Source organism: Marmota flaviventris, chromosome 3 (assembly GCF_047511675.1).
Source record: "Marmota flaviventris isolate mMarFla1 chromosome 3, mMarFla1.hap1, whole genome shotgun sequence".
In the NCBI taxonomy this organism is placed as follows: Eukaryota; Metazoa; Chordata; class Mammalia; order Rodentia; family Sciuridae; genus Marmota; species Marmota flaviventris.
This window is the reverse complement of record NC_092500.1, coordinates 93766749-93789140: the sequence shown is the minus strand read 5'-3', so window position 1 is coordinate 93789140 and position 22392 is coordinate 93766749. Positions and strand designations below refer to the sequence as shown.

General features: G+C 36.3%; 1 protein-coding gene across 3 annotated transcripts in view; it reads left to right on the top strand.

Moving 5' to 3' along the window:
• Nucleotides 1-22392, top strand: part of Dera (deoxyribose-phosphate aldolase) — a 118965-nt gene that overhangs the window by 53023 nt on the left and 43550 nt on the right. For all 3 annotated transcript variants that reach the window (XM_027955991.2, XM_071610115.1, XM_071610116.1), the window contains one exon: nt 5355-5483. In XM_027955991.2, coding sequence (XP_027811792.1) covers nt 5355-5483 — 129 coding nt within the window. The remainder of the gene's footprint in view (nt 1-5354; nt 5484-22392) is intronic.

The following is a 22392-nucleotide window of genomic DNA, read 5'->3' as shown; positions in this document are numbered from 1 at the left end:
TATCTTTGACTTTTTGTACCTCTATTATGGTTTAGATGTGGTGTCCCCCAAAAGCCCATGTGTGAGACAATGCAAGAAGGTTTGGAGGAGAAATTATTGGGTTATATCCTTAACCTAATCAGTGAATTAATCCCTGCTGGGATTAACTGAGTGGTAACTGGAGGCAGGTGGAGTGTGGCTGGAGAAAGTGGTTCATTGGGGTCATAGCTATGGGGTATATATTTTGTATCTGGAGAGCGGAGTCTCCCTCTGCTTTCTGATCATCATCTAAGCTGTTTCCCTCTGCCATACTCTTCCACCATGATGCTCAGCCTCACCTCGAGTCCTGAGGAATAGAGACAGCCTTCTATGAACTAAGACCTCTGAATTCATGAGCTCTCAAATAATTCTTTCTCTACAATTGTGCTGGTTGGGTCCTTTAGTCAGAGCTGTGAAAAAGCTGACTAAAACAACAGTCTTGGAGTTGGCCATTTCTCCAAGGAGCTCTTTTTCCTTTTATTGAAGAGTGTATTTAAAAACCAGGATCTGGATGCTAAGTTATTGAGATGTTCTTATTTCTAGACTCTCTTAGAGGATAGATCTAGGAAATCCACATGCAAAACACACACACACATACACACATGTAAACATATATACATCTATAGCTGTTTATTTATCCATTCATCCATCTATCCTTCTATCCTTCTTTCATCTATCAGTCTCTCTCCCTATGGATTTATATTAGTACCTATGACTTCATTACTGACAACCTCTATTACAATCCAATATCACAAGGATTAGTCTTCCCTTTCCCTTTTCTGTATTTATGCCCTTCTTTATTGCCAGTGAGAAATTTTACTTTTCTTACCTCAATGTATTCATCTGTTTGGTCAATATTTTTCTATTTGATCAATTGTCTTATATATGACAATGTCTAGACCCTGCAGGCTCTCTCCCTGACCCAGCACGGGTGGTGGTGTTCAGCAAGTTCTCCCTAATCCCAGAATTCCCAATCCTCACTGGTTAGGATGTCCTTGACTTTTTCTGACACAGTGGACTACACCTTATTCCTCGCCCTACCCCAACCCCTGATCGAGCAGCATATGAGCAAAGAGTTTCTCTAGACCCCAGTGATATGTCATTCCCTCAACCTTTATAGCAGTGAGTAGCTGAGAGTACTCTACCCCTCTGCCTCCCTCCAGCTGAGAGCTGCCACAATTGTCAGAATTGTCTTTAAGTCAGTAACTAGAGGCTGTTTGGTATTAGGTATGCAGCCTAAGTATTTAGAGTAAATCAATGTTTCTCTTTATTTTACATGTACTTATTATAAAGGTGGACCTGTGGGAAGCATAATTTATTGATCACCTTCATAATCATTTGAATAATTACATTTATTCCTAGAATTTTAGAAGTGTTTGAGCTATAAAGGTAGGGCTGTTTTGTGTAATCTTTTTTTTTTTTTTAAAGGTTTAACTTTACTTTTTAAAAATTTTTAAACCTTTTTATTTTATTTATTTTTTTTTATGTGGTGGTGCTGAAGATCGAACCCAGGGCCTTCCACGTGCTAGGCGAGCACTTTACCGTTGAGCCGCATCCCCAGCCCCTTGTGTAATCTTGAGGAGAAAAATGAAGCTTGGAGAAGTTTAGTAACTTTCCCAAGGAACACATCTAATTAGCAGCCAAGTAAAGTACTGGAAAATTCTGATTCAAACCTGTGAACTCTATTGCAACATGATGTGCCGGTCTTGTTTTTATCCAGAGGCTCACAGAACAATTTATAAATTGTTGTTAGTAATTGAATTATGCAAAATTATTTTATGTTTCTGAATGACTTTGGAACTTTTCAAACTATGCAACCTTTTTTCTTTATTATTTTATATTTCTGAATGACTTTGGAACTTTTCAATCTATGTAACCTTCTTCCAGATTGCTTTTCTAGTGTTGCAAAGAGGTTGCATTTTATATTCTTAAAGAAGCCTAGGTGGTGGTCTCTGCTTTTCTAAGTTCCTTGCTATTCAAACTTAATAAGGTCAGTAGTTCCTGTAACAGTAACACTCACTACCAGCAATAGGAACACAAGTAGCTGACTTTCCTAGATTACTATTAACTCTAGGTGACACTAGAGATTTTCCTTCCCTCTTTATCTGTTTTAACTTCTTTGGTGCTCATAATACCTCTATGAGGGTACAGATTTTGATTATCCCTATTTTATAGATGAAGAACCTAGAACAAAGCCTAAGAGTTAAGTAACTTGCTCAAATCAAACAACAAATTGGTGGTAGAGCTGGGGTATAAAATGTACACTATTGTCCATTATACCATCTTTCCTCAGTAAATATTTGTCATACTAGAATTACAGGTTGAAAATGACTGGATCCAGTTCTGATTAAGTTAAGATGAAGAGAGATTTATTAGGAAGTCCTGGAGTGGCTCACTGAATAAGCAAGAAGCCTGGAGAACTAGGCATTGAAAAAAAGGACCATGGAAGACCAGTTGGCAGAGAATGTAGCTCAACTGTACCATAGGAAGTTTGTCCGTAGTACCACTGATAGTGCTGTTGCTATGGCCAGCACTGTTCCAGAGAGCTGGCTAGTGGCCAGCCACTGGGCCACAGGACCCATGGGTCTGCTGCTAGGCTGATGCTGTAATAAAAAAGGAAATCTAACTCTTGTTTCATCTTTGCATCTTTTAGTAAGATTCAAAGGCCCTGGTAGAAGCAGTCACTCAAGGGAGACAATATCACATTTAAGAAAGGCCAGATTTGTAGATGTTTTGATTTAATTGTTCCCATATAGTCTGGCCAGGATGGTAACAGAATGAAATGATAACTTTCCAAATGTTGAATCTTAAAAAAAAAAGATATTTTCTGAGGGAAACTTGATCTTGTTATGTGGGTGAAATAGGTCACTAAAACGATTTGAGAAAAATCACCGGGAAATTGGCAGCTAAAGAATGAGAGGGCACTGATTGTCTATTTGTTAAATCCAGTTAAGCTCTAAGTGACCACTTTTTGGTTCACTCTGGGTCAGAGATAAAATAGCCTAACTTCCAAATGACTAATAACTGGACAAATCATAAATACATCTAGATTTTCTGTCTAATATTAATAGTAGGTAAAGAAATTCATTGATAGTACTCTTTAGAAAAAGGATGATAGTTTTGTTCATAAATATGATTATTATCAGTGTTTTAAGAATTTGTTATTCAGGCCAGAGTTCACTTTAGCCAATGCTGTAATAAAATATTTTCAAGCCTTATCTGATGACTCACTGATTTGTAAGTACTAATCCATATAACAATTTCTGTTTGGTACAATGAATTGGATCAGGCCACGAAATAAGACATGACTTTTATCACACACCACTTAATGGAAACTAATTTTATTAGAATTCTGAACTTTTAGTGATTAAAGTTTTGATTGCTTATAGTATGTCAGACAATAAAGTACTTTACATATATCTTCTTTTTTTTCATTTTCATAGTAACCCTTTAAACTACATATTACTATTGATACTGTAAGGATGAAACTGAGGCTGAGAAGTAACTTGCTTGAGGTCCTACAAGAAATGGTGGAGCTGGGTTTTAAGTGCACATTTATTTGACTCTAAAGCCTACTTTTAATGTTAATACTTTATTTTGAAAGAAAACCATTAAATCACAAGTCTACTATGGATTAGCACTCTTGAATTTTTAGATCAGGAGATTGCCTTGTCAGTTGTTCTTAGAAAACAATTTTCTCTTTTTAGAGTCAGTGGCTCAAGAAATGCCATTCCATCCAAGATTCATTTTCTGAGTTAAAAGAATGTAAATTGTTATTGCTGCATAGGCCATTACTGTTTATAACATTCCTGCACAAGTTGTCATACTGGATGTGTGGATCACACAACTTTCTCATGGGTTAGGATGAAAACTGACAGGGTCAGGCAGGCTATGTGGCATCTCAGATCATCTCTAGGACTTGAAACTACTCATTATTAAGGATTGAATATTTTCAGAAAAGGACTGAATGGTTACCATCTCTTGATGGTAACAAATCTCTAAATTTACCAAGCATCTTGTATAAGATATCTCCTTGTATAAAATATCTCCTTGAATAAAATATCTTTTTTTTTTAAATTGAGTTTTCACTTTCAAGCTTCAAATTAAGTTCAGGCTTTCTAGGATTGGGAAGGCAAGTTTTGTTTATTTTATTTTAACTTTTATGGTTTTGACTGAATTTGCTGATTTGAAGCTAAAGTGTAATCTTTTATGTGTATTAGGGTAAATCTCTAAATTATAGAATTCTCATCATGGCATTAAAAATGCTAATCCTAACCCTTATTGTGAAATGTTTTTCTCTTGCTCAGTTTAGTCCATGTGCTTACAAAACTGCTTTCTATGTATGACATACACATACACATGGGAAAGAAAAAGCCCATCTTAGTCTTGACAGTGTGACATTAGTCTTAAGTTCTATAAATGAAGGTGGCTCACTGATGTATAGGGTAAAAGCCCAGATCCACTGATGTCATTGAAAAAAGCCTGTAAAATAATTCTTCAAAAATTTAATACTCATTACATCTTATTTGTTTACTAAAATTCTGTTACTTTGAATATGAATTGTTTTAATTCAGTCTTATCTTGTTATATACATAGTTTTTTGGAGTGTGTGTGTGTGTGTGTGTGTATAATTTTTAAAAATCAAGATGCTTTCTGGGTACTGTATGGAGCTCTAGAAAGCCAGATGTGGTGTGGCTATAGACAAATAGATTCAAGGCTGCATCATCAAATGCCTCTGTGGATAGCCTTATGCATATACATCTAGTAATACGTGATCAGGCTCAACACTTTTTAGTCAGATATATAGATATAAACCCTTGTAGATAGTGGATCAAAAGGTTCTATCTTTGTTATTATTAGCAGGACTCTTAGGAAAGGTCTGCTTTATACTCCAACAAAAGAACCTATTATATGTGAATGAAAGAATTAATAGAGACCTACGGATTCTTGTGTTTTGTTTTATTTTTAGTTTGCAGTTTGGTGTACAACTTTATGTATGTTAAATTTTTTTTTCTGATAAGTCAACTATCATATGGAAGAGGTGGAAATTATTTATAATCTGCATGGCATTATAACAATATTTAAAAAGCTCCATGACTCTGGACCTGGGGCCAGGGCTGAGAAATGGTTTCCTAGTGGCAAACTAAGCATTCCTTGTAACACGATGTGAACTGCAACAGAATGCTCTAGGCAATATTAAATTGCGGTGATTTTTAGAAAGTGACAAATGTTTTATGTTTCCTAAATCTGAAATGGGTTCTACCAGCTCTAAACGGCTGCCAAGTTATGTTATCACTTGCCTGCTTTGTAACTGCCTCAATTATTTTCTTCCCCAGCTCTGTATGATGAGATCCGTCAGTTTCGCAAGGCCTGTGGGGAGGCTCATCTCAAAACTATCTTAGCAACAGGAGAACTCGGCTCTCTCACTAATGTCTATAAAGCCAGTATGATAGCAATGATGGCAGGTAAGTGTTTTATATTTAAATGATGTTTTGTATTAGATTGATGTTATTTAGGAAGAATAAATAAATGAAAGCATTTGTCTATTATTAAAAGTTCTAACCACTTAATTTTTTTTTTTTTTTTGTGGGAGGTGTGAGATATTTTGTGAATACATGTACAGTGCAAACTAGTCAAAAACTCTTGGCTTTCTTCCACATTTCCTGTGGCGTTTCATTGTTGCACTATTCTTATAAGGCAGTAGATGGCTCTCTTGTTAGTGAATTGCCTTTTGTGTTATTTGATTATTCATTCATCAACATATGTTAGACAGGACTTATTTCTCTGACTTATTTAAGCTTTGGATTTCTCTCAGAGATGTGTACCCATACTATTTAAGGCAGCTTCTGCTTTTGTGTCAATTAAAAAAAAATTAGTGTGGTATTGTTTTTCATACTTTCAAATGTAGATTGACTTATTCTTTATTTTTACAAATAGCAGATCTATCCATTTAGACATGCAATCTTGAAACCTCAGAGTTGTGCTTGAGATTTTTCTTACCTTCAGTCTTGAGAGTTCTTTTCTTTACTGTATCTGTCCTCCACATTGTTGCAAAACTAACTTTTAAAAAGTGTTAATTTGATTATGGTGCTGCTTGCTTAAAAATCTTTTGGTTGCTTCTCTTTTTCTTCTAGATAAAGTATAAATTCTTCAATTCCTCAATCATCCTTCCTAAGACTTCCAAAAAGTCCTTCCTAAGACCCTTCCTGTGTCTCTACCATCATCATCACCTTTTTTTTTTTTGTGGTGCCGGGGATTGAACCCAAGGTCTTGTGTATGCAAGGCAAGCACTCTACTAATGGTGCTATATCCCCAGCCCTCTACCATCTTCTTTTTCTTTTACCCCACAGGCTCCAGTAATATGGAATGATATATAGTCCTGTGGCTGATATCATCCAAGCTTTTGTATCTTTGTAGGTGCTGTGCACCTGCCTAAAATGACTTGAATAACTCCTTGGTGTCTTTGTATTCACAGGCATCACCCTTTTCAGGAATATTTTCCTGAAACCACTTCTTCCTCTACCACTTGGCCCATTTTCTCCTGTGTGCCCCCATATCTTTTGAAACTTCTTAATGTTACCTTATCATACTGCACTGTGATTAAAGGCTAAATTCTAGGGGCCAACCCTACTAGGGGCTCACATTTAGATGAAGATACCTGGCTTCCCTGGTCTTAAATGTGGGCCAGGGCTGGGGATGTGGCTCAAGCGGTAGTGCGCTCGCCTGGCATGCATGCAGCCCAGGTTCAATCCTCAGCACCACATACAAACAAAGATGTTGTGTCTGCCGAAAACTAAAAAATAAATATTAAAAATTCTCTCTCTCTCTTTCTCTCTCTCCCCCTCCTTCCCTCCCTCCCTCCCTCTCTCTCTCTCTCTCTTTAAAAAAAAATGTGGGCCATACACTGTAGTTACCCTTTTGAATTTTATACTCTGTATTTCTTGAAAGTTTTGTTAGACCTGGTAGATCATCTCTGGAACACTAATGAAAACCAGCCTGCTAGGCATTAATGGTGCTATTGCCCTCATCACTGCTACTGGACCAGAAAATATCTGTTCTTACTGTTCCATTTAGAGCAAATTTCCGAAAATCTAAGAGTAAGAAAGAACAGAACACTGAACAGTGGGTTGTTTAGTGGTGTTCATATTTCAGCGGTCCATAGTGAAAGGCTGCTGCAATTCTTTGGAACCTGGGAAAAATCCCTTTGAATCTTAGGTAGACTTATAGTTTCCCTTTCATGCTCTGTGCCAGCACAAGGGATTGTTAGCTCAGGCAACAAAGCAAAAGTTTAGAAATGAGCAACAGTAGCCATCCATTTGCACTACCCATTTTGTGGTGCCTTCACTATTGGTGTATACATGAGACTGATATACTCAACAGGTCACATCTGAGCCACTCTTGAAGCATCTGTTACCCTCGTATAGTTTATTCATTTTGAGAGGTGAGCCTAAGTCTATTCTACCTACTGAACATACTACTTACAGTAGGAACATGGTATTAGGTCATCATGCTTTGGAAGCCTTTGTTCCACTCTGTATCCTTCTAACCATAGGGAAAATTTGATTAGAAACTCTCCCTTCCTACCCTCTCTCTCCCTCTCCCCCACTCCCTCCCTCTCCCTCTCACTTCCTCCCTTTCTGCTTATTTTGCTGTCCATGTTGTTTATCCGCTTCAATTTTTTTCATTCAACCAGTGTCTGTTGTTAATGTACTATGAGTAATGACCAGTATTCATATTCAAGTCTTTCTCCTTCCTCTTCTTGTTTCTGTGGTACCAGGTGAACCCAGGGCTTTGTGCATGTCAGGCAAGCACTCTAGCACTGAGCTACACTCCAGTCCTACCAGATACTTTTAAATAATATATATATATATATATATTTAGTTTTCAATGGACCTTTATTTATTTATCTGTGGTGCTGAGAGTTGAACCCAGTGCCTCACACATGCTAGGCAAGTGCTCTACCACTGAGCCATGACCCCAGCCCTAAATAATATTTCTTAATCTTCACATCAGCCTTGGAGTTGATGAAGAAACTTGAGATAAAAGTAACTTAAGGTCACAAAGCTAATACATCTTCTATAGTTCTTATTTGACCCAGGTCCTCCTGCTCCAGATTTATTGTTTTTTTTCACTTTCATAACTGTTTCCCAAACCCATCATGCTAGTGCTTAGCATGAATGAAAGATACAGTCTTTGTGAGGTATAATGTATGAAAGCATCTAGCTCATTTCCTGGTCCATGTTTTATCCTGTTGAGATATATAATAGAGTTTTAAATATTTTTTAAAGACCTTTCTAAATTTAAAAATTTTTATATTATTTTAACTTTATATGTAACTCACCAAATAATCCTCTCTATTAAGACTAACTAAATTTACATTGTTTTCTACTATTTTTTTTCTTTCACTGATTTATTTTTAAAAATCAATTTTATTTCAGTAAATTTGCATTCTCTTTAATTCAGATGATAAATATATAGTGTGGGGATTTTTGACAATTTGTATACATGTGTAGCCATTACTCCAGTCAAGAAGTAGAATATTTATATCATCCCAGAAATACTTACACATCCATCCATCCATCCATCTATCTATCTATCTATTTATTTAATTATAGTTGTTGATGGACAGAATGCCTTTATTTTATTTCTTTATTTTTATGGGTGCTGAGAATAGAACTCAGTGCCTCACACATGCTAGGCAATCACTCTGCCACTGAGCTATAGCCCCAGCCCACTTACACATCTCTTTATAGTCATTTCCATACTTCTCTCCTGCTGTTCCGGGTGCACTCCCTTATCTGATTTTATCACCATGTGTCAGCTTTTGCAATTTTAGGATATTATATAATCATATAATACGTATGTATTCTTTTAGTGCGTCTGTTTGCTCCTCTTGCTCAAGATAATAGCTGAGATACTAAGGAGTTTACTTAGAAGTATTAAACCGAACAAATACACTGAGTTTCTAAAATTATTGGTAAAAAGTTGAATATTTTTCCCCTCAGTCTGGTGTCTGTAGGATCTGTAGTTATATCTCATTCTTCATTCATGATATGGATTATTTTTGTTTTCTTTCCTGTTGCTTTTGTTCTCCTCCTCCCCTTCTTTTTCTTTACTTTCTTCCTCTTCTGTCTTTCAAGTCTTATAAGGAGTTTTCCAATTTTATTAATCCTTCTTAAGAAACAGCCTTGTTTTTTTGATGTTAAGGTATTTTCTAATTCCCTTTGTGACTACTCTTGTCATATAGAGTGGAATGTTATTTTGATTGAGATGTATAATTTCCAAACATTTAGTACTTTTCTGGGTGTTTTATTGTTATTTTATCGTTTGAAAATTTTTTAGAGTATCTATTGTAAGTCCTTTTGTTTTTTTAAAATTAATGAGGTTTTGATTTTATAGTTTATTTTAGGTATCTTTAGGTAAATGGTTCAATTCACTTAAAAGAATTGGTATTCGCAGATGTTGGTGCAAATGTCAGATCAAGTTGGTTGATAGCTTTTTCAGATCTTTTTTGTTTTGTTTTTGGTCTATTGATTCTATTTATTACCAAGAGGTTATTTAAAATCTCATATATGATTGTGGATATGTCTCCATATTCATGTTCCTTTAGAATGTCATTTTTTCCTTTGTGTATTTTGGAGCTCTGTTATTAGGTATATATACTTTTAGGGTTGTTATGTTTACCTTTTGAATCATCAAATTTATTATGAGATGTCTGTCTTTATTTCTGTTAGTAGTCCTTGTTTAAATGTCCATGTTGTCTAATATTAATCCAGCCACACCAGTTTTCTTGTATTTACCATTTGCATACCTTTTTTCCCCCATCCTTTTATTTTCAACCCATCTATAGTTATATATTTTAAGTATATATCTCTTAAAAGAAGGAAATCTTATCATTTTTGACAACATGGATGGATCTGGAGATAATTATGTTAAGTGAAATTGGCCAGGCACAGAAAGTCAAGAAGAACCACATGATCTCACTCATGTTGGATTTAAAAAGTGTTGATCTCGTAGACATTGAGAGAGGAATGATGGTTCTAGAGGCCAGGGACAGGTAGGAAAGGGTTGCTCAATAGCTGCTAAGTTATAGTTAACTAGGAACAAGAAGTTCTGTTGTTCTGTTACATAGTAGAGTAACTATGAACAGCAATGTACTATACATTTCAAAGAGCTACAAGAAGTTTGAAAATTTTCATGTTAGATATGTTTAACCAGACTTAAATATTATACAGTGTATACATGTATTGTACTTTTATGCTTTTATGTATCAGTTAAAATTAATTTTAAAAAGTACATTTCTTATGGATAGCATTTTAAAAATTTATTGTGATAATCTGTACTTTTATAATCAAAGAGTTTTGTCCATTTACATTCTATATAATTATTGATGTGGTAGGATTGTCTGTCATCTTGCAATTTATTTTCTATCTCCTTTTTGTTCATCTTGTCCGGTTTTATTTCTTCTGTTTTATTCTTATTTACAGTCTCTTTATATCTTTAAAATGGTTGCTCTAGCAATTAGAATTTACATTCTTAATTTAGCCTAGTCTGCTTAGAATTAACATTGTTTTACTGTACACTTACATCATAAATATAAGAACTTTATTGTAGTTTCATTTGTATCCATCTTCATTGGTCCTTTGAATTATTTTTATTTTCTTACACATGTATTATAAACCCCATATTATAATGAGGCAATTTTAAGCTACATTTTTTTAAGGAAATTTTTTTTTGTGGTATTTTTTTTTATTGGTTGTTCAAAACATTACAAAGCTCTTGACATATCATATTTCATACATTAGATTCAAATGGGTTATGAACTCCCATTATTACCCCAAATACAGATTGCAGAGTCACATCGGTTACACATCCACATTTTTACATAATGCCATATTAGTAACTGTTGTATTCTGCTACCTTTCCTATCCTCTACTATCCCCCCTCCCCTCCCCTCCCATCTTCTCTCTGTACCCCATCTACTGTAATTCATTTCTCTCCTTGTTTATTTTCCCATTCCCCTCACAACCTCTTCTATGTAATTTTGTATAACAATGAGGGTCTCCTTCCATTTCCATGCAATTTCCCTTTTCTCTCCCTTTCCCTCCCACCTCTCGTCCGTGTTTAATGGTGATCTTCTTCTCATGCTCTTCCTCCCTGCTCTCTTCTTAGTTGCTCTCCTTATATCAAAGATGACATTTGGCATTTGTTTTTTAGGGATTGGCTAGCTTCACTTAGCATAATCTGCTCTAGTGCCATCCATTTCCCTGCAAATGCCATGATTTTGTCATTTTTTTAGTGCTGAGTAGTACTCCATTGTGTATAAATGCCACTTTTTTTTTTTTTTTTATCCATTCATCTATTGAAGGGCATCTAGGTTGGTTCCACAGTCTAGCTATTGTGAATTGTGCTGCTATGAACATCATTGTAGCAGTATCCCTATAGTACGCTCTTTTAAGGTTTTAAGGGAATAGTCCAAGAAGGGGAATAGCTGGGTCAAATGGTGGTTCCATTCCCAGCTTTCCAAGGAATCTCCATACTGCTTTCCAAATTGGCCGCACCAATTTGCAGTCCCACCAGCAATGTACAAGTGTACCCTTTTCCCCACATCCTCGCCAGCACTTGTTGTTTGATTTCATAATGGCTGCCAATCTTACTGGAGTGAGATGGTATCTTAGGGTGGTTTTGATTTGCATTTCTCTGACTACTAGAGATGGTGAGCATTTTTTCATGTACTTGTTGATTGATTGTATGTCCTCCTCTGAGAAGTGTCTGTTCAGGTCCTTGGCCCATTTGTTGATTGGGTTATTTGTTATCTTATTTAATTTTTTGAGTTCTTTGTATACTCTGGATATTAGGGCTCTATCTGAAGTGTGAGGAGTAAAAATTTGTTCCCATGATGTAGGCTCCCTATTTACCTCTCTTATTGTTTCTCTTGCTGAGAAAAAACTTTTTAGTTTGAATAAGTCCCATTTGTTGATTCTTGTTATTAACTCTTGTGCTATGGGTGTCTATTAAGGAATTTGGAGCCCGACCCCACAATATGTAGATCGTAGCCAACTTTTTCTTCTATCAGACGCAGAGTCTCTGATTTGATATCAAGCTCCTTGATCCATTTTGAGTTAACTTTTGTGCATGGCGAGAGGAGGGGATTCAGTTTCATTTTGTTGCATATGGATTTCCAGTTTTCCCAACACCATTTGTTGAAGATGCTATCCTTCCTCCATTGCATGCTTTTAGCCCCTTTATCAAATATAAGATAGTTGTAGTTTTGTGGATTAGTCTCTGTGTCCTCTATTCTGTACCATTGGTCCACCCGCCTGTTTTGGTACCAGTACCATGCTGTTTTTGTTACTATTGCTCTGTAATATAGTTTGAAATCTGGTATCACTATACCGCCTGATTCACACTTCCTGCTTAGCATTGTTTTTGCTATTCTGGGTCTTTTATTTTTCCATATGAATTTCATGATTGCTTTATCTATTTCTACAAGAAATGCCGTTGGGATTTTGATTGGCATTGCATTAAACCTATAGAGAACTTTTGGTAATATCACCATTTTGATGATGTTAGTTCTGCCTATCCATGAACAGGGTATGTTTTTCCATCTTCTAAGATCTTCTTCTACTTCTCTCTTTAGGGTTCTGTAGTTTTCATTGTATAAATCTTTTACCTTTTTTGTTAGGTTGATTCCCAAGTATTTTATTTTTTTTGAGGATATTGTGAATGGAGTGTTTTTCCTCATTTCCGTTTCAGAAGTTTTGTTGCTGATATACAGGAATGCCTTTGATTTATGCGTGTTGATTTTATATCCTGCCACTTTGCTGAATTCATTTATTAACTCTAGCAGTTTCTTTGTAGACCCTTTTGGGTCTGCTAGGTATAGAATCATGTCACTGTAAATAGTGATAATTTAAGTTCTTCTTTTCCTATTTTTATGCCTTTAATTTCTTTCGTCTGTCTAATTGCTCTGGCCAGTGTTTCGAGAACTATATTGAATAGAAGTGGTGATAGAGGGCATCCCTGTCTTGTTCCAGATTTTAGAGGGAATGCCTTCAATTTTTCTCCATTCAGAATGATGCTAGCCTGAGGCTTAGCATAGATAGCTTTTACAATGTTGAGGTAAGTTCCTGTTATCCCTAGTTTTCTAATGTTTTGAAAATAAAGGGATGCTGTACTTTGTCGAATGCTTTTTCTGCGTCTATCGAGATGATCATATGGGTCTTATCTTTAAGTCTATTGATGTGGTGAATAACATTTATTGATTTCCGTATATTGAACCATCCTTGCATCCCAGGGATGAATCCTACTTGATCATGGTGCACAATTTTGTTGATGTGTTTTTGTATCCGATTCGCCAGAATTTTATTGAGGATTTTTTCATCTAGGTTCATTGGAGATATTGGTCTGTAGTTTTCTTTCTTTGAGGTGTCTTTGTCTGGTTTCGGAATCAAGGTGATGTTGGCCTCATAGAATGAATTTGGAAGAGCTCCCTCTTTTTCTATTTCCTGAAATAACTTGAAAAGTATTGGTATTAATTCTTCTTTAAAGGTTTTGTAAAACTCTGCTGTATACCCATCCGGTCCTGGGCTTTTCTTGGTTGGTAGTCTTTTGATTGCTTCTTCTATTTCATCCATTGATATTGGTCTGTTCAAATTGTGTGTATCCTCCTGACTCAGTCTGGGCAAATCATATGACTTAAGAAATTTATCGATGTCTTCACTATCTTCTAGTTTATTGGAATATAGGTTTTCAAAATAATTTCTAATTGTCTTCTGTATTTCTGTAGCATCTGTTGTGATATTGCCTTTTTCATCCCGTATGTTAGTAATTTGAGTTCTCTCTCTTCTTCTCTTTGTTAGCATGGCTAAGGGTCTGTCGATCTTATTTATTTTTTCGAAGAACCAACTTTTAGTTTTGTTAATTTTTTCAATAGTTTCTTTTGTTTCAATTTCGTTGATTTCCGCTCTAATTTTAATTATTTCTTGCCTTCTGCTACATTTGCTGTTGTTTTGCTCTTCCTTTTCTAGGGCTTTGAGATGAAGTGTGACCTCATTTATTTGTTGGTTTTTTTCTTTTTTTGAGGAATGACCTCCAGGTGATGAATTTCCCTCTTAAAACTGCTTTCATTGTGTCCCATAGATTCCGATATGTTGTGTCTGTATTTTCATTTATCTCTAAGAATTTTTTTGATTTCCTCCTTTATGTCTTCTGTAACCCATTGATCATTCAGTAACATATTGTTCATTTTCCATGTGATGTAGGATTTTTCCTTCCTTCTTTTATCATTGATTTCCAGTTTCATTCCATTATGATCAGATAAAATGCATGGTATTATCTCCACCCTTTTATATTTACTGAGGGTTGTCCTATGGCATAATATATGGTCTGTTTTTGAGAAGGATCCATGTGCTGCTGAGAAAAAAGTATATCCATTTGATGATGGTTGATATATTCTATATATGTCAGTTAAGTCTAGGTTATTGATTGTGATATTGAGTTCTATAGTTTCTTTATTCAACTTTTGTTTGGAGGATCTGTCCAATGGTGAGAGAGGTGTGTTGAAGTCACCCATAATTATTGTGTTGTGGTCTATTTGATTCTTGAGGAGAATTTGTTTTATGAACATCGCAGCACCATTATTTGGTGCATAAAAATTGATAATTGTTATGTCTTGTTGGTGAATGGTTCCTTTTAACAGTATATAATGTCCTTCCTTATCCCTTTTGATTAACTTAGTCTTGAAGTCGATTTTATTCAATATGAGGATGGCCATCCCTGCTTGCTTACGAGGACCGTGTGCGTGGTATATTTTTTCCCAACCTTTCACCTTCAGCCTGTGTATGTCTTTTCCAATCAGATGTGTCTGCTGGAGGCAGCATATTGTTGGATTTGTTTTTTTAATCCATGTTACCAGCCTATGTCGCTGTATTGGAGAGTTTAAGCCATTAACGTTTAGAGTTACTATTGATATATGGTTTGTACTTCCAGCCATGTTTGATTATTTATTCTTTTTTTTTTTTTTAATTTAGTTTGTTTCTCCATGATTAGCTTTCCCCTGCCCTCTGTCTTAACTGAGGCACTTCCCACTGATGGTTTTGGTTATTGTTTTTCATTTCTTCCTTGTGTAGTGTTTTGCTCAAGATGCTTTGCAATGCTGGTTTTTTGGCTGCAAATTCTTTTAGCTTTTGTTTATCATGAAAGATTTTTATTTCGTTGTCATACCTGAAGCTTAATTTTGCTGGATACAGAATTCTTGGTTGGTATCCATTGTCTTTCAGTGTTTGAAATATGTTGTTCCAGGATCTTCTCGCTTTCAGCGTGTGTGATGAAAAATCCGTTGTTAACTTTATTGGTTTACCCCTGAATGTAATCTGCCTCCTTTCTCTTGTAGCTTTTAATATTTTCTCTTTGTTCTGTATATTGGATATCTTCATAACAATGTGTCTTGGCGTTGGTCTACTGTGATTTTGTATGCTCGGTGTCCTGTATGCATCTACAATTTGTATATCTGTTTCCTTTTTTATTTCTGGAAAGTTTTCTGTAATTATTTCATTCAGCAGGTTACTCATTCCCTTGGTTTGAATCTCTATACCTTCCTCTATCCCGATGACTCTTAAGTTTGGTTTTTTTATGTTATCCCATCTCTCTTGGATGTTTTTCTCGTGATTTTTTACCAGCCTTTCTGAGTTGGCTAGATTCTTTTCAAGATGATATATTTTGTCTTCATTATCTGACGTTCTGGCTTCTACTTGCTCCACTCTGTTAGTGATACTCTCATTTGAGTTTTTAATTTGGTTTATAGTTTCCTTCATTTCTAGAATTATTGTTTGATTTTTTTCATAATCTCTATCTCCTGATAAAGATGCTTAACTTCTTCTTTTATCTGTTTATGTAATTCATTTTCAATGTGTTCTTTCACTGTTTGAATTTGCCGTCTCATATCCTCTTTAAGGTTCCATTCCATCTGTGTAAGGTATTCCTTGAGTTCTTTATTTGACCATTTTTCTGATGACTCTAGGTCCTCCTGAATATTTAGGCTGTCCTGCATTGTTTGCACTCCTTTTCTTCCTTGCTTTTTCATGCTGCTCATGTTACTTCTTGTTCTGTTTGACTGCTGAGTTATTGTTTACTAGTATAAATTTATTTGATGCTTGGGAGGAAAGATATTAGAAGGGAAGGGAAGAAGTCACTAAAGAGAATGCGAGTAAGCAGGTAGAATTCAAGGAAGGGGGAATAAGAAAATTGAAAAGAAACGAAAAGACTAAAGAAAAAAAATAGAAAATAAAAAAAGCAAAAAAATTTAAAAAAATAATAAAAAATAAAAATTTAAATTAAAAAAAAATTTAAAAAACAGCAAAAACAAAAAAATGAAAATGAAAAAAAAACCAAAATAAAAAAAAATTAATAAATGCAGTCTTAGAGTTTGATTAACTTCTCTTCCAGTAGGTGGAGCTGTTCCCACCGGGCCAAGCTTCTCCTCTCAATACGTGGGAACCAGTTACTGTGCAGGAGCTCCTCCTCCCAGACTGGGCGGGTCTCCAATCCTGAGTACCTAGGGCCTTCTCTTTTGTCTAGTCACTTCCCCACTTTCCTCAAGCCAGGCCCCACTCACTGGTGATGCTCACCACAATACTGGCTATACACCAGGTCTGCTGCTCCCGGGAGCCCTGTTTTCATGAATGCCTGGGAACACTCTCCCTGTTTGCCATTCCCTCAGACCCTAAGTTTGTAGAGCTTGGGGCTGAGAACCCTCAGCGAATTTTGCTTGCCCTCCGGTAGCCACGCCCCCGGTAGCTGGTGCAAGAGACCTCAGTTGTCAGCACTGGTGGGAGCGGTAGCCAGGAGTTCTGCCCTGCGGTCCCGCGCCACTCCTGATTCCCTCGGTCTGGCTCTCGCGCTCACGGGAGAGCTGGGAGGGGCCCTTAAAGTTTCCCCGCTGTGTGGAGAGGGAAGGCTAGGGGATTACACACCTGTCGCCAGTGGTTTCAATGAAGTTATCTCCTCCGCTGCATTCTGGTGACGTCAGTTCTCTGCCATGGTGGTATCCCATGCAAATGGCGACAGTTCGTTCCCTTTGCCGGGTGACCAATGCAACGGGTGGGTCCTGACTGGCTGTCCCAAGCCCCATTTCAATCCTGTGGCCACTGCCTATGAAGGCTCGATTGGCATTTACCTCTTTAGGTGCAGAAGGGCCGACCAGTTGTTTCAGCGGGATCGTTTAGTGCTGAGTCACAGCATTTTGTCTGCGAGAAGCAGGTGAGCGGGAGCTTGAATTCAGCTGATCTGGGCTCGGTGTGTGTTCTGAGAGGCCCTGACTGTTCGCCCCAGATCCACGTCAGCTCAGCATTGCCTAGTGATCCTGAGCAAACAGCATTTATACGGTTTAAGACTCCCTATGCCCGCGCATCTGAAGAGGTCAGAGACTTGATCTCTCCGCGCCCGCCGCCATGTTGGATCTCCAGTTTAAGGAAATTAAAGGAAGAGAAAACTGAACTAAGTTATTGTTTCATATTTTCTATGCATATATTACTTCCATCATTGTTTTCTCTTGTAAATGTAAGTTTCCATCTTGTAGAACTCGGGATGTGACTCGGGGATAGAGTGATAGCTGAGTATGCATTAAGCCCTGGGTTCAATCCCCAGCAAATCCCCCTGTCCCCAACCTAACATTTCCCTCTCATATAATTCAGCCTGGGAAATTTGCAGTGCAAGTTTTTGGTAATGAAATCTTTTAGTTTTTGTTCATCTTCATGGAGATGTCTTTATTTCACTGCTATATTTCAAAGATAGTATGCTGGTTATAGAAATCTGGGTTAAGGTTTATTCTTTTTTGACCTTTAAATATGTTACTATATTCTCTATATAAATGTCACACCTTACACTGACTATGGTCAAACAATATTTTCTCCTTGTCTTTATTTTTTAACTAATGTCAGCATGATGTGCCTAAATATGGTTTTCTTAGTATTTACGCTGCTTGGAGTTTGCTGAGTTTATTGGATTTGTTCGTTAATGTTTTCCAACAATTTAAGACATTACCAAAACTATTTTTTCAAATATATTTTCTAGCTCATTCTGTCTTTCTTCTAGGACCCCAAATATATTGTGCTAGACTGCTTGATATTGTCCCATAAGTTACTAAAATCTTGTTTGTTTTAATCCCTCTCCTTTTTACAAATCTTTCTTCATCTTATTTTGTATCTGAAGTGTGCTTTAAGGCCACACAATGAAATTTATACTGTATGTTTTTAGCTTTTTTTTTCATTTGATTTTTAAAATTTTTCATTTTCTACTGAGAGCCCCCATTTTTTCACTCATTGAGATCATGTTTTCCTATAAATCTGAGCAGATTTATAATAGATGATTTGAATTTCTTTTTTGCTTCTTTGTACATCTAAATTTTCTCATGGACCATATCTTGATCTACTGATTTTCTAGTACCTGCAAATATTTCATTCAGTTTTATAAATATACCTCTAGGTATATCTAGGTATACCTAGAGGGCAAGACTGGAAACTTTTTTTTTTTTTTAATTTAATTTAATTTTTTTTAAAGTTTTTTTTTTTTTTAAGTTTTTTTGTTGGTTGTTCAAAACATTACATAGTTCTTGATATATCATATTTCACACTTTGATTCAAGTGGGTTATGAACTCCCATTTTTACCCCATATACAGATTGCAGAATCACATCAGTTACACATCCATTGATTTACATATTGCCATACTAGTGTCTGTTGTATTCTGCTGCCTTTCCTATCCTCTACTATCCCCCCTCCCCTCCCATATTGCCATACTAGTGTCTGTTGTATTCTGCTGCCTTTCCTATCCTCTACTATCCCCCTCCCCTCCCCTCCCCTCCCCTCCTCTCTTCTCTCTCTACCCCCTCTACTGTCATGCATTTCTCCCCCTTGTATTATTTTTCCCTTTCCCCTCACTTCCTCTTGTATGTAATTTTGTATAACCCTGAAGGTCTCCTTCCATTTCCATGCAATTTCCCTTTTCTCCCCCTTTCCCTCCCACCTCTCATCCCTGTTTAATGTTAATCTTCTTCTCATGCTCTTCGTCCCTACTCTGTTCTTAGTTACTCTCCTTATATCAAAGAAGACATTTGGCAGTTGTTTTTTAGGGATTGGCTAGCTTCACTTAGCATAATCTGCTCTAATGCCATCCATTTCCCTGCAAATTCTATGTTTTTGTCATTTCTGAATGCGGAGTAATACTCCATTGTGTATAAATGCCACATTTTTTTTTTTATCCATTCGTCTATTGAAGGGCATCTAGGTTGGTTCCACAGTCTTGCTATTGTGAATTGTGCTGCTATGAACATCGATGTAGCAGTGTCCCTGTAGCATGCTCTTTTTAGGTCTTTAGGGAATAGACCGAGAAGGGGAATAGCTGGATCAAATGGTGGTTCCATTCCCAGCTTTCCACGAAATCTCCATACTGCTTTCCAAATTGGCTGCACCAATTTGCAGTCCCACCAGCAATGTACAAGTGTACCCTTTTCCCCACATCCTCGCCAGCACTTGTTGTTGTTTAATTTCATAATGGCTGCCAATCTTACTGGAGTGAGATGGTATCTTAGGGTGGTTTTGATTTGCATTTCTCTGACTGCTAGAGATGGTGAGCATTTTTTCATGTACTTGTTGATTGATTGTATGTCCTCCTCTGAGAAGTGTCTGTTCAGGTCCTTGGCCCATTTGTTGATTGGGTTATTTGTTGTCTTATTGTCTAATTTTTTGAGTTCTTTGTATACTCTGGATATTAGGGCTCTATCTGAAGTGTGAGGAGTAAATATTTGTTCCCAGGATGTAGGCTCCCTATTTACCTCTCTTATTGTTTCTTTTGCTGAGAAAAAACTTTTTAGTTTGAATAAGTCCCATTTGTTGATTCTAGTTATTAACTCTTGTGCCATGGGTGTCCTATTGAGGAATTTGGAGCCCGACCCCACAGTATGTAGATCGTAGCCAACTTTTTCTTGTATCAGACTCCGAGTCTCTGATTTAATATCAAGCTCCTTGATCCATTTTAAGTTAACTTTTGTGCATGGCGAGAGAAAGGGATTCAGTTTCATTTTGTTGCATATGGATCTCCAGCTTTCCCAGCACCATTTGTTGAAGATGCTATCCTTCCTCCATTGCATGCTTTTAGCCCCTTTATCAAATATAAGATAGTTGTAGTTTTGTGGATTGGTTTCTGTGTCCTCTATTCTGTACCATTGGTCCACCCGCCTGTTTTGGTACCAGTACCATGCTGTTTTTGTTACTATTGCTCTGTAGTATAGTTTGAAGTCTGGTATCACTATACCGCCTGATTCACACTTCCTGCTTAGCATTGTTTTTGCTATTCTGGGTCATTTATTTTTCCATATGAATTTCATGATTGCTTTCTCTATTTCTACAAGAAATGCCGTTGGGATTTTGTTTGGCATTGCATTAAACCTATAGAGAACTTTTGGTAATATTGCCATTTTGATGATGTTAGTTCTGCCTATCCGTGAACAGGGTACATTTTTCCATCTTCTAAGATCTTCTTCTGTTTCTCTCTTTCGGGTTCTGTAGTTTTCATTGTATAAGTCTTTCACCTCTTTTGTTAGGTTGATTCCCAAGTATTTTATTTTTTTTTTTTTGAGGATATTGTGATTGGAGTGGTTGTCCTCATTTCCATTTCAGAGGATTTGTCGCTGATATACAGGAATGCCTTTGATTAATGCGTGTTGATTTTATATCCTGCCACTTTGCTGAATTCATTTATTAGCTCTAATAGTTTCTTTGTAGACCCTTTTGGGTCTGCTAGGTATAGAATCATGTCACTGCAAATAGTGATAATTTAAGTTCTTCTTTTCCTATTTTTATGCCTTTAATTTCTTTCGTCTGTCTAATTGCTCTGGCCAGTGTTTCGAGAACTATGTTGAAGAGAAGTGGTGAGAGAGGGCATCCCTGTCTTGTTCCAGATTTTAGAGGGAATGCCTTCAATTTTTCTCCATTCAGAATGATGCTAGCCTGAGGCTTAGCATAGATAGCTTTTACAATGTTGAGGTAAGTTCCTGTTATCCCTAGTTTTCTAATGTTTTTTTTTTTTAATTTTTTATTGTTGGCTGTTCAAAACATTACATAGTTCTTGATATATCATATTTCACACTTTGATTCAAGTGGGTTATGAGCTCCCATTTTTACCCCATATACAGACTGCAGAATTACTTCAGTTACACATCCATTGATTTACATATTGCCATACTAGTGTCTGTTGTGTTCTGCTGCCTTTCCTATCCTCTACTATCCCCCCCCCCCCAATGTTTTGAACATAAAGGGATGCTGTACTTTGTCGAATGCTTTTTCCGCATCTATGGAGATGATCATATGTGTCTTATCTTTAAGTCTATTGATGTGGTGAATAACATTTATTGATTTCCGTATATTGAACCATCCTTGCATCCCAGGGATGAATCCTACTTGATCATGGTGCACAATTTTTTTGATATGTTTTTGTATCTGTTTCGCCAGAATTTTATTGAGGGTTTTTTCATCTATGTTCATTAGAGATATTGGTCTGTTGTTTTCTTTCTTTGAGGTGTCTTTGTCTGGTTTAGGAATCAGGGTGATGTTGGCCTCGTAGAATGAATTTGGAAGTTCTCCCTCTTTTTTATTTCCTGAAATAGCTTGAAAAGTATTGGTATTAGTTCCTCTTTAAAGGTTTTGTAAAACTCTGCTGTATACCCATCCGGTCCTGGTCTTTTCTTAGTTGGTAGTCTTTTGATGGTTTCTTCTATTTCCTCAATTGATATTGGTCTGTTTAGGTTGTCTATATCCTCCTGACTCAATCTGGGCAGATCATATGAGTTAAGAAATTTATGGATGCCTTCACTATCTTCTATTTTATTGGAGTATAAGGATTCAAAATAATTTCTGATTATCTTCTGTATTTCTGAAGTGTCTGTTGTGATATTGCCTTTTTCATCCCGTATGCTAGAATTTGAGTTCTCTCTCTTCTTCTCTTCTTTAGCATGGCTAAGGGTCTGTCGATTTTATTTATTTTTTCAAAGAACCAACTTTTAGTTTTGTCAATTTTTTCAATTGTTTCTTTTGTTTTGATTTCATTAATTTCAGCTCTGATTTTAATTATTTCTTGCCTTCTACTTCTTTTGCTCTTCTTTTTCTAGGATTTTGAGATGAAGTATGAGATCATTTATTTGTTGTTTTTTTCTTTTTTTAAGGAATGAACTCCAAGCAATGAATTTTCCTCTTAGAACTGCTTTCAATGTGTCCCATAGATTCCGATATGTTGTGTCTGTGTTTTCATTTATCTCTAAGAATTTTTTAATTTCCTCCTTGATGTCTTCTATAACCCATTGATCATTCAGTAACCTATTGTT